Here is a 13,632-nt window from a genome sequence, read left to right as displayed (position 1 = left end):
CAAAGCCAAGTGTATTCAACTTATCAACTGATCATTCAATATAAAAAATGACAACAATTAAAATCTCAACTGATCATTCAATAAAAAAAATGACAAAAATGAAACAGTGTTGTTTTCATTCGGGATGGTATGAGGATTACCAAGTCTTAGAATACAATATCGCGAAAGATGCTGTCTTTTGCTTTGTGTGTTTCCTTTTCTCTAGCTGTCCCAGTAGTGACCAATCCGAAAAAGCTCGAGTGGAAGACGGTCTGTGAAAATGGTACAAAATGAAGAGCAAAGTAAAGGCAAATAAAGGAAAACTGGCATGTCATTTCCCTTCCGTGTCAAACAAAGCAGCTTTGTCCTATTTTTGCCACTTCGTCAATAACAACAGTCTTGTTGATTCCCTACCTGATAAAAGCGCTCGAACAAAGGTTTTGTTGTAAGCAAAAGATGAAGTGACAAACAGAAAAATTGTGAAAATTTTTTTGGACATTGCAGGGACCCTAGTGAGACAAGACATTGGCTTTAGAAGAACTGAAGAACAAAACGGCACTTTCTTTCAAATTTTTCAACTTCTTGCGGGATATGTGCAAGATACGAGATATCTTCTAGCGAGATATACAGGGTCTTGATACCCCGTATTAACCATACAAATTTACCTATTTACGCAAAATTCCTCAGAACGACATCATTGACTTTCTTTCAGCAGAAGTTACGGAGAACATCCTCGGTGAAGTCTTGGATTCAGATTTTTTTTTTCCGGGATGGCAGATAGGATACTCTATACTTTACTTTCTGATGAGCTTGCGATTGTAGCCGCAATATCAGCTCGGAAGGTACACCCAGAAAGAGGCTTTTAGATTTTAATGAGGCTTATAACAAAACCAAGCATGGTATGATAGAAAGTGTAATAGGAACATTGTCAAGTAGAGGAATTCTTTCGGATAAACCGGCTTTGCAGTCTTAAGACTATGCAAGTGCAATGTCTTGTCAATTTAATGGAGCCCAACAGAAAATATATGAACTTCTTGATCACTGTGTGGCTTATATTCCGTACCAGGTCCACAGACTAAACATTGCTAAGAACATAGTTGCAATTCGTCTCTTTTGAGAGTAAAGTTTTTCAAAATCCTGAAAGGCATATACGTATTTCTTCTCTTCGTCTACAAAGCATTTTACCATCCTTAAAGAATAACTCTCTTTGACTGAAAATAGCCTTAATCTCCAAAATTTATTACGGACTCGGTGAACTGCAAGGGCTGAAACCATACAAGCAGTAGTGACTTCGTTTGAAGCAATAGTTTCAGCCATTTAAGAAGCAAAACAAATAAAGAACACTGATGCGAAGACGAAGGCACTAGTTATTGGCCTTCAGGAAAGGATTATAAATTTTGAATTTATCGCTTGCCTGTTTATGAAAAAAAAAATCATTTATAAGATCAGGATAGCAACTAAAAAACTTTAAGAAGAGGAGATCAACACCATCGACGCAGTCGAGACGCTTGAAGCTATGAAGAAACTTTTTTGAAAGAATATAGGAGGACGAAATGAACGATTTTTCAATGACAGTGCCAAAGCGTTTGCCAGAACGGAAGTAGTCAATCCAGAGACAGATTTCATCAAACATCATTGTTGGTGACTTGAAATATCTCGTTTTGACCACTGAGTTCAGAGTCCAGCCAAGATCTCAATGTATCAGTTCTATAGGCAACATTTTATAATCCTGCTTGAAAATTTGACTATAATGATAATCTCAGATAAAAATAATCTCAGAGCTTGTCTTGTCAATTTTCAGCCATTTTGGTCCTTACTTCAGCCTCCTTTTAAAAAGGAGGGTTTCAGTTGCAGATATTGAGCAAGCAACAACGTTTTTCCAAACCAAGAGAGAACTCCAGATTCTACTGCCTTTTAACTAGAGCTTGAAGTTCTGTTTCAGTTTTGCCATGATGCTACTTGCTTCAGAGAAGTTCTAGGTAAAATGCCAGCAATATCAGCTTAAGCAAGTTAATCGCCTATGTAAATTGGTTGTGACCTCACCCGTTGAAGTTGCTACTGCCAAAAGAACATAAAGGAAGTTTAAGTTTGTTAAGAATTAGCTGAGAGCTGCCAGGGTTGATTCTTGACTAGATTCCCAAGTGTTGTTGGCGAATGAAAAAGACCTCACAGATCCCACTGACTTAAAGTTTGTCAAGCGGTGGTCAGCTTTGAAGAAGAGGTCTTTCAATACAGCCATATAAATATAGCTGTTCATAGTTACGTATTTAAACACGAGGCATTCCGTTATAGCTTCTTGTTTGTCTCTGTAGATAAGTATAAATGATAAAAGATTGATGTGTTATAAATTTAACGAGTTGCATAATGTTACCTATGACTCGTTTAAATGAAGGCATCTTACCCTCCCCCCCCCTCTGACCTGGGTTCTTCGAGCCACCCCTGGGTAGAATCTGGGTGGGCAGTGTCATTTGGGAAAATGTCTTCTGTGTTAGGGTTTAAGAGAATTTGGTGCATCATGACCACTCTTGTGTTACTAAAAATCTGACTTGGTTTACCCTGGCTTCAACTTGACTGATTCTAATATCCAGATATCAATAATAGCTTGTAAGAGCTCGAAATTCATATCTGATATCTTTTTGCAGGTAAATTTACTTTATTTGCTCCAACTAATGAAGCATTTAAAAGAATTCCCGAATGGGCCAAGGATCTTCCATTGAAAGAAGTTTTGAGGTATCACATTGCAAGAGGGTTGTATTATGATAAAGATCTCCAGAATGACATGAAACTGAGAACTCTCCTCACAAAGAGGGACTTGAGGATTAATTTGTATGACAATGGGCAGGTTTGTTTGGATTTTTTTTTCTTATGGTAATGACTACAGAAACCCTTCACATTTTTATTATGGTAGAATTTCAAATTTTTAGGTGTGATATTATATATATATATATATATATATATATATATATATATATATATATATATATATATATATATATATATATATATATATATATATATATATATATATATATATATATATATATATATGTATATATATATATATGTATATATATATATATATATATATATATATATATATATATATATATATATATATATATATATATATATTTAGACTTGACACCCTGAAAAATTCTATTTTGATCAGTAGTTTAGTTTTTATATGCAAAAACTTGTCTTGAAATTTCCCCTACTCAAGTGATAAAAGTTTGGAGGTGGACAAAATTATGATAATTTGCATTTGATATAAATCCGCTGGTTGGATATTAGTGGTGCCTTTAGTAATTCAGAAGCCATTTATAATGTTGGTGTAATCCCTCTAAAGGGTGAATCCAGGGGGGGAGGGGGCGAGTGACAGGGATGCATTCCCACCAAAATTTTGGAAATTTGTCCTGAAGAGTTGACATTTTTATAGATTTTGACTAATACGAAAAGATAATTTACGCCATAAACTTTATTGTGACGAAGATAATCAAATGAATGATTTATTTATTTTACAAAATAAAATTTAAAGCAACACTATCTTAGAAATTAACCAATTCATTATGGGTTTTAGTCTAATTTATATACAGTAATGTATACACAACAAATTGGTAATATGTGATGATCTCAACACAAGAATTTTTTTTTTATGAAAATGCAGTTGGGAACAATGCCAGGCTGCCGCCAAGTAAGCCACGTTCTGTTATAACTTTGGGCTCCTAAAATCGCTAAAGTTCATTTAAATCACGCATGTGCTTTTTCAGGGTTTAAATTGAAGTCTATGCCCCTGTTTGTTAATTAGTCGTCCATCATGCCAAAACGGAAATCAACAATTATAAACTTTTTCAAAAAAAAACAAAAAAACAGTTGGTTGATATTAGACCTTTGTTGGTTAATACAAATCTTAGATGAAATTGGAATCAATTTAAAATACTTAAAGGGGCAAAGCTATGTAAGCACAGATCCAGAGCCTTAATTTGTGAGGGGTGGTAGTGCCAAAAATTTAAAGGGGAACTTCCCCCTCCCTCTGTAATTTTGTTTAAAATAATTGAATTTAGGCAGGATTTACTATCGACGTAACGTAACGCAATGGGAGATCACCTGGCTCACTTTGCCGCTTGTGCAAGGCATTGAGAAACTTTGTTGAGATTGAGATTGCCACTAAACGTCGATATCCGCTGGTGAATCAGAGGCGACCTCAGTCAAAGGAAAGGTTAAGTCCTCGTTGACTGTTGCATTTGGTGAGCTGTAATATTTTCGATTACTCTTTGATATCATCACGATGTTGTAAGTTTGTAATATAAGAGGAATGGATAATCTAAGCGTCGGGACACCAACGTGAAAGGCTTCTATAGAAATGGGACAGAAAAATCCTCTCTCAAAATAAAATGTCTGAGAACGCACAAATTGTTTAAATGACAATGTTCGAGGATGATGTCAAGAAAAAAAAAAGGACGAATGGTTAAATGGGGGGGGGGGGTGATAGATGGTGCTAGGTCAATGACAATGTTCGAGGATGAGGGGATTATTTCTAATGTTGTTACCAGCACTTTTGGCAAAGGTACTCAAAAGTAGAGAAAAAGTGGAAGGAATAAGTATAAGCCTAGTCAGCTGGCTGGGGAAAAAGACAAGCTTTGTTGAGGCTGCGAAACTTATCCCAATGAAGGTGAAAAGCAGACGTGGCAAAAGATTGGCAGAAGATATACAGTGCGTTTTGATGCAGTGGACAACAAATTATTGATCCAGTTTGATTTTTTTATCCAAAATTTTTCTCTATGAGATTAGAAGAGAACTGAATCAGGTTCAGAGTATGATGTCAAGAAAAAAAAAAGGACGAATGGTTAAATGGGGGGGGGGGGATAAATGGTGCTAGTATTCTTTGCCATAGCAGAAGAAAATTCGTCTTCTAAAGAATATTACTGCGCAGAGGACGTTGTTGAAATACCATAAAGGATAGTTGACCTTATGGTGCCCTGCAACGGATTTCACGTGCGAGGAAAATGAGTTTAACCAGATCTCAGGTCAAGCCAGATGTGGAATATACTCGCTTAAGTATTGACATTGAAATTGGCTGAAAAGATTGAGAAACTTAATTTCCGACTCCCAATTGGTATGAGGCGACACATGATTCTTAAATCTCATTACACTAAGATGCAAAGCCATTCGGCATAATGAAATATACGACCTTGGCTTTTATAATAGATGACATTCCAATTCAGTGCCACTAAATAGGAGACATTAGATTGTTGGCAGATGAATTGGCATCATTGCTAGTATACTTCATATAATGTTGTGTGGCTGCTAGCAAGGAGACAAACATTTATAGCATTGACAATGGTGAAGAAGTCTTGAATTTTTTCAAGTTCAGTGATGGAAATAAAATTATTCCATTTGGACGTATGAGTCATTTCTGAGAATGAGTCATTTTGCTCCCAAGATCCATGTAGCAATTCTCTGGTGGAAAAAACTACAGAGGAAAATTCTATTTTGTAAAATGTTCAGAGGTGTTAGTAGTCGTAATCAGGACAAACCATTTCCATCTAATTTTAGTACTGAGTGGTTTTGTGTACTATAACAATAATAAGGATTGTATCTGAAAGCTGTTCAATTATGCCATACATGCAAACAGGTTTGACCTGTAGGAAGAGATGGAGAACAAAAAAAAATCTAAGTGTGGGCGTTCTTCTTAACATAACCAAGAAGTTTTTTAGGCCAACATCCCCCCCCCCCTAAGCTGGTATGAATCTTATGCAAGATTAAACTTTAAAATTAAGAAAAGAAGCTGTAAAAACTAGATCAATAGCCCCAGTTTCCCAAACAAATCTTAAAAAGTAATTTTGTTTATTTATTTTGCTATATAAGATATGGAACAGTCAAAGGATATTATGAGGGAACGTGTAACTCGGCACCCAGAGAAGTAGTTTGTCATCTCATTGAAAAGACTTTTTTTTTCACTTTAAATAAAGAATTATGGTTTAAACCCCACACATTTTCGATAAAAAGGGAACAAGTACTGTACCTGGGGATCATCTGTTATAGTTTTTGTAGAAAGTTTCGCCATCTATTGGTAGAAAGAAGGGTTGTCACTTTCTTTTTTTCTCCTTCTTTTGCTTGACTCATGTTTTATCCTTCTTTTATTATGCAAATTTACTTTATCCCCTTTTACTCTTTTATCTCATTGCATAGGGATTAAGTATCTTGTATCAGATGTAGTACTAAATACACATACATAGGGTGTATTGGAAACAAACATGTATACACACTTGGCTGTTTAGTGAACTTTGTCAGTCTAGCAAATAATTTGGCCAAAAATATTCAAAGATCTTGTTTTCTTTGCTAAACAAATATACAAAAAAGAAGGTTATGTAATTATGATGCGGGGAAACCTGTGAAAAGTCAGTTATTAGGCAACCCTTTTTTTAGTTACATACAGAAAGATATTTTGAATTTTTAGGATGCATCTCAAAGTAGAAAAAAAAAAAATGTTGCAGAAAAACTAGATGATAGCCAAATAAGTAGCATAAACAGCTAAACTAGAAAGACAATTTAGACGGAATTCTGTATTTTAAGGTTTACATTTCTTTTATAAGGTTTGTATGCAACTGAAATAAGAAAACAGATCTTTGTAATTCCATAAGATTCCTCTAGATTGGTTCAGCATTTTTTAATTTTATTTGTTTTGTAACTCTTCATGGTTTTCGTTTTTAAATAAGATACAATATATCATTTTATTTTCTTTATTCGAATAAATAATTTAGATTTTTGATTTGAAAATATTTTATTTGTATCTTGAATGCCTAAAAAATCGTTTTAAAATAACTCTTCCTTAATATGAGTAAAAAAAAAAAAGTCAAAATACATTTCCATTTTTCTTAATTTCCTGTAAAATTTATATCGTAAATACCTTTTGAGACTGCACTGTAGGTTTACTTTTCTATTAAAATGAGACTAAGCTTAAAACATCTTCTTGTCTTGTGGATAAGAATGGAGTGTAATCCCTGTTAATACCCTGTGGTCCATTAATGTTCTTTTTTTTCTTATCACATAACCTGGTGTATTCAAATTCGGTCCTCAAGCAGTGGTGTATTTTTTGCGTTTGCCTAATGATCCTTTTTTGGTGGGTGAAGGAGGAAATTCATCATGAAATTAGACTTTTATTGTGGGTTCATGGACTTGAGGAATTTGAAGGTGAAAACGCTGCTGCCAGCTCTTATTGGGAGGCGTTTAGGTAGGGAAGTCGAGGGTTTTCTCGACGAGCGGGGGGGGGGGGGGTCATCAATAATTTATAAAATATTTGGACAGTATTTCCGTTTGACGATTCATTTACTATTCCTTTTAACAGTTTCTAAAGAGAAGAGGACAGATTCCTCTGGTAGCTCTTGAATTGAAAACTCACCTTCATTCTTGTTTTTCTATGTTTACTCTATTGTTTAGTGATTTTATAATAGAAGTAGATTTCATTTGATTAATGATAGCATTGATATCATCATGATACCATTGACATTGGTATCATTGATATTGATGACATTGATACCATTGATTGAATCAATATTTGGCAAATCCGTCTTATTTTTCGTTGATTTTGATGCTCCTTTTTATGATTGTCTTAACAGGAGAAGCTCTCAGGTCATTTTTAGATTGAACCCTTTTCCCCTTTTCAAGGTATGTAGATTTGCTGCACTGTAGTAGCGCAGTTTTACTAGATCTTGGGTAATTCAGATATTTTTCTTTCAAGACAATTCTTGCCGGTGGGAAACGTATAAATGGATCAAATTATGAAGCTCACAATGGTGTTCTGCATCTCCTTGAAGATGTGATTGTCTCTATACCAGCACGACATGGAACAGTGATTCACCAGCTGAGAAGATGTCCAGTTTTTTCTGATCTTGTGGAGCTCATTGATAAAGCAGGTCTTGATGAAGCTCTTCAAACCCATGGACCTATTACTTTCTTTGCCCCAAGCAATGAGTAAATTTATTTTTCTATTTTTATTTATTTATCAAAACAAAACTGTGGTGAGCTAAAGGCTTGTAACTTATTGCAACCATTTTGTAGACCCCCCAGACTCTTTTTAAAGAGTCTGAGAGGTTAATACCCCCCCCCCCAATGTTTCGAAAATTTGGGGGGGGGATTTTAAATTTAAAAATTTGAATTTTTAAGAAAATTAAGTGTCGATTTTTCTGTCAGTACTTCTAACAGATCCTTGGCATTTAGATACAAAGTAATAACTTATTGAAGAATGGATTAAGGATAATTGAAGGTGAATTATATGAAATTTATTGATGAACAATTGGACAGAAGCAAATCCCAATAGAATGTAATATTAAGCAATCAAAAGTAACGGAATTTTATATAATTTTTCTCTTTATTAACACATACTTGACATTTGAATACAAATAAAGTGGGAATATGTTAACGAATCGGTTACAAAAAAATGAAAAAAATAAAGAAGCTAATAGAAAAGAAGAGAATATGAAGGATCCATAAAAACTGAATTTTCGTATTATATGTTGGTTCGTTAGATCCAGATCTGCACAATTTTTAGTTAATATAGTATTTGGGAATGCTGTATTCAAATATAACGATAAACAATTTAAGAGTAGCAAAATTCAGGTGACTCAAAAGTGAGGTTGTGAAGGGAGGGAATTTAAACTCTGTAACTTCTATAGAAAAGTATTTTCTATTACTGTTTCGCAGGTTTGTTTACAAAAAAATCATACAAATCACAACGGTTACAAAAATTCTATCTAAAATAGATAAAGCTGCAATTTTTGAACATTTATTTTACCAAATAACAAAATAGACTATTGACTATGACAAAGAACCTAGTTTAATACTTTGTTTTTGCAATACCAGTTATCTAGAGAGGGGAGGGGATCAGTTCCAGTTATCTAGAGAGGGGAGGGGATCAGTTCCAGTTATCTAGAGAGAGGAGGGGATCAGTTCCAGTTATCTAGAGAGGGGAGGGGATTAGCTCCAGTTATCTAGAGAGGGGAGGGGATCAGCTCCAGTTATCTAGAGAGGGAAGGGCATCAGTTCATCAGCACTACAATGATGCCAAAAAAGTTGAGACTAATTAATAGTTTATTACTATTGAATAATTCAATAAGGATAATCGAGTTTTTGTCAGCTCAAGTTGCTTCATTGTTTGAAACCACAAAAAATATTCCTAGTAGTGAACTAAGTACATTTTAAATGAGATAGTACAATTGTAATCGCACTAAAAAGCTAGTAATATGTTTGATTTATGTGGAAGGGAAACTTAGATTACCCTTGAAATATTTAGCCTGAGAATTGAAAACCTAAAGTTTAAAGATGAGAGTATGTCTTTCAGTTATTTCAGTATTTTCAAAATAATTTGCTTGTTTTTCGACCTCTCCCTTCTCCCCTTCCCCCGCCCCAAGAAAATGTTTCATAATCAGAATCATTTTTCTCGGGAGTATCAAAATGCATGCTATTGCCCGCGTTTCACACGGGTTGTTTGGATCGACCTTAGAGAGAAATCACTTACCATGGGTATGATTTTAAGCAAAAATAGGCCTAGAAAAAAGAATAGTATTTATTAAGTTTTCCAAGCTATTATAGAGAAATTTAGGGAGTTCAAAAGAACAATTTCTTTAATGATACTTCAATAATTAATTTATAAATATTATTTCTATTATCTTTTATTTAAGGACAAGAAATGGGAGTGTATGTGAAGCCTTAAGAAATGTAATTTTCAGGCCAAAATAAAATTTGAACATCAGCAAGAAGGGTTGTTATTAATGTTTCTCTCTATCTTTTTCACTCTTTTATCTTCTACCTCTTCACTGTCTTCTTTTTCTAATTCTCTCTCCATCTCATTTTCATTGTCTTTGTTTCTGCTCTTTCTTTTACTCAAGATTTACGTGGTATTTTCGATGTTTTGCTTACAAATTTGAATTTCAGTGTCATAAGGAAACTCCCTCCTGATGTGATTAAACACCTTGTTGATGACCCAGCTCTCCTAAAAGAAGTTTTAACCTACCATGTCTTGTCTGGAACCTTCTATTCTCCTGGCATTAAAGATGGAATGGAGGGAACCACGATGCAAGGAAAGAGTCTCATATTTTCAATCAAAGATGGTATAAGGCTTTAATATTTATCTATTTTTGCTTGTATTAATATATATTTTTTTAATTTCCAAAAAGCCTTTCAATAGCTACAATGTGTATTGAAATTTATTACTAAATCAAACGATTTTTTGTATGTCTTTTTTCTCTAATTTTACTATTTTAATGTTTCAGCGACGTCAAATCTTCCGTGATTCGATATCTGAGTTTCAGCTTTATTCATCAACCGAATCAGACTTTGAAATTTGCCTCATGTTTTCTTTAAACTGAAGAATAAGTCTGTGTAAAAAATAGTTAAATAAATTCAATGCTTATTTGAAGTGGTTTAATGTAGGATATAGGCTATTGCGTGTATATGTACCGTAAATGTCCGAAATACTTTATTTTTCTCCTTGAACTTAGTCAGCGTTGACAGTCAACTTTTTCAGTTTTATGCAAGAATGATGGTGACAGTTCGGGCTAGTTTGGGTCATGTTTTCAACCCATTTCTGTGATTTATAACCTAACTTTAACTTTTACCGTCAAAACCTGCATTAGATTGTGAGGGATGATTCGCAAAGCTAATTGAGTCCAAGCTGAGTAAAAGGAATTTCAGACATTCACCGGTGAAGGTTGAGATTAACAAGATTTCGGACAAGAGTAACATATGTATTGTAAATGTTCGTAGCCCTGCCTTTATGTTGTTAACTGTTGATTCTTCTTTCATTTCAGCACAAAATTCAAATTTTCTGGCTCCATAAGCAATAGTTTATTTGTTACCTTCATGAGATTCTAAGAAGTAATAAGTTTCAATTACTAAGAAGTAATAAATTCTAAGAAATAATATTTAGTAAGAAGCAATTAATTTCAAGAAACGATAATTACTTAGGAATGATATTAATTGGGTTTTCTTGCGATCTCTTCCCTTCCTCTTCGGGGATGACCTGCTTTTCGTTTTGTCCCAGAGGGTTGGGTAAAAAGCACATGTACTACTCCGTGTTCATTAAGGATGCTAACCTCAATTAAGTAAAATTTATTACCTTAATAAAAAGAAAAATGACCCATATAGCCAATAAAATTGGCCCATAATTGCTCAGGCATATTTAATATCAAAAACCTTCATTTATAAAAAACTTCAGCAATAAAATTGAATAAATAAAAAACGAAGGAGGGGAATATACCCTAAACATAAACGGATACGAAATGTAAATGAATATCCTTTGAGCTTCTTCAAAAAAAATAACTCAAGGGCTCAAACGACTATACCTTAGTAAGGTTTTTGTTCCCTGCTAAACTTTCATTTTTGCGACATTTCTACATCTGTTACACTTATATAATTGGTTTGACTATTGCCGAACAAAACCTTTGAATTTTGCTAATCGTAGATTTTGGTGAGTGGGCATTTTTCTACCAGATGCCTTCTTGTTTCCACAGTGGCGATTTCGCATTTTTGGCATAGTGAGGATTTACCCCTCCCTATTCGGGAAAGATGTTTCCCGAAATTTCCAATTCCCATTATGGCTTCTGCAACCTTTCTCGTCTCGGATCTTTTCAGTCGTAGGAAATATTTAGTCAGGGTGGGGTTGAACTTCGGTAGTTACTCCTTCGTTTCCTTACACCCCACCTTAGCTGCCATCGTATCTCACCATAATATCTCATTGATGTCCCAGCCTTAGCTCCTTTATCTGTCATCTCATTACCTTTTGTTCTGGAGTGCCCTGGGACCCACATCAGGATAATTTGGTTTCCTTTGGATGCCAAGCTATTCAAGCCTTCGTAGCATTCTAATTCTCTATTTTGCCGGCTCTTTACATTCTGAAGGGCCTTTACGCATGCTTGATTGTCAGTTAAGATGCATATACCTTTTCCTGTACTTTCCATTTCCAACAGTCTTCGAGGTACCTGTTCTATTGCGAACATTTCAGCCTGAAAATCTGTGGCAAATTTTCCCAGGTGATAACTGATTACCTCTTTGTCCACATCAGGAGTATTCTGATATATTACTACTCCTGTCCTCGATTTTCCATCAAACCATTAGTATAACATATTATCTTCTTACTTTGGTGGAGCAGCTCTATCTCCTGCTCCACTTCTTTTCTATCCTTTATAAAGTTTTGAATTGCCTCTCCGGTTTTAATCTTGGGATAGAATTATCTTTAAGCATCTGCAGCTCCCCAGCAAAAGAGCTACGGAGAACTCTTTTTCTAAAGAGCTCCTTAGCAAAGAGCTACAGATGCCAACATGGTTGTTACTTTTCTCAATTCGTATCTGCTGTCTTTGGCTCCATTTGGACCATAATCAGTATTTTCTTTACTGCAATGATAATATTTTTTTTTTTTTTAATAAATTACAATGCTTGTCATGTTTATTCTTTTCTAGGTGAGGTTATAATCAACAGCAAGACTAAGGTTACCAGTGCTGATTCCAACGCATCTAATGGTGTAATTCACAGCATTGATAATGTTCTAATTCCACCACAAATTCAAGCTAAGCTGAAGCGTCGAATTCTGAAGAAATCGAGAGCATTTAGCTTCCAGTAGAAAACGGTGGTGTCGTAGTGCTTTTCTTTTCCATGGGCGTGAATGTTTCTCATTTCTCTGGTGAAAGTCTGTCGTCAAAATGTTATGAACGTCTCTTGTCATAAAGAAAGAGAACCTCTCTTTTTAGTTTGGTTTAGATATTAAGGACAGATCCAAAATATTTGAGGACCTTTTATTAGACATTTCAAATATATAATAAACGTTATTTTAAAATTAGAAAAATTGAAAGACAAGCTAATGAAAGCTTATTGCCGATTGGAAAGTTTGCTTGGGTGAAGACTCGTTACAATTCTTTTTCTTTATTTTCTTTTTAGGTAGCTTCTTTATTTTATTTTTTTTATCTCTTTCTTGATTTTCTTTTCTGGCAGCTTCTTTATATTTTTCTTATTTCTGTTCTTTATTTCTTTATTTTTTGAATAGTTTCTATTGCTATAGGATTAGCTTGTCTAAGTAAATTCTAAGTTTTTTTTTTTTTTTAAATCAGAAAAACACTAGATTTCGTAAGATTAATGTGGGTTTCATGAAAACCTTTTTATTGACATCTAAATAAATTGGGTTTTGCACAAGTTTCTTAGACTTTAAGAAAAGTATGTTTAATTTTTCATAAGAATGTCTAAGGTTTCGTAATTGTTACACAAATACTTCAATCGAGAGGACTCCGTATTAGTGCTATAGTTTGGGAAATATTTAGTCCTTGTTTTGTGTGATCTTATAAGATAATATTTGTAGTTTGTGCTTTTATATAATTTAGCTCATTGGATTAAGATCTTCTGAATGTGATTATATGCGGCTGTGTTTTCTAATAGATTTCTAGATACGAATTTTTCTCCTAAATAATCTTTAGTCGACGCTGCCTTTCTATTTACAAATAAAAGGATAGGAAAATAAACGAAAACGGATTTAATATTTGGCATAGGACAGTGGAAAATAACAAAAAAAAACAATATTTTTTCTAATAATATTAGTAACTTCTGAAGTTATATTAAAATGTGTTTTTTTTTTTTTTTTTATGTTCAACTGTCCTATATACCCTTTTTTGG

The 13,632-nt window shown here is 34.0% G+C and overlaps 1 protein-coding gene across 1 annotated transcript in view; it reads left to right on the top strand.

The window, feature by feature from the left end:
• Positions 1-13,413, top strand: part of LOC136026687 (transforming growth factor-beta-induced protein ig-h3-like) — a 29,218-nt gene extending 15,805 nt beyond the window's left edge. The window contains exons 2-5 of the mRNA XM_065703432.1: positions 2,622-2,821; positions 7,718-7,950; positions 9,910-10,085; positions 12,432-13,413. Coding sequence (XP_065559504.1) covers positions 2,622-2,821; positions 7,718-7,950; positions 9,910-10,085; positions 12,432-12,592 — 770 coding nt within the window. The 3' untranslated portion in view covers positions 12,593-13,413. The remainder of the gene's footprint in view (positions 1-2,621; positions 2,822-7,717; positions 7,951-9,909; positions 10,086-12,431) is intronic.
• The last annotated feature ends 219 nt before the right edge of the window (positions 13,414-13,632 follow it).

Source organism: Artemia franciscana, chromosome 4 (genome assembly GCF_032884065.1).
Source record: "Artemia franciscana chromosome 4, ASM3288406v1, whole genome shotgun sequence".
NCBI classification, from domain to species: domain Eukaryota; kingdom Metazoa; phylum Arthropoda; class Branchiopoda; order Anostraca; family Artemiidae; genus Artemia; species Artemia franciscana.
The sequence above is the reverse complement of the archived record's forward strand: the minus strand, read 5'-3'. Positions and strand labels throughout refer to the sequence as shown.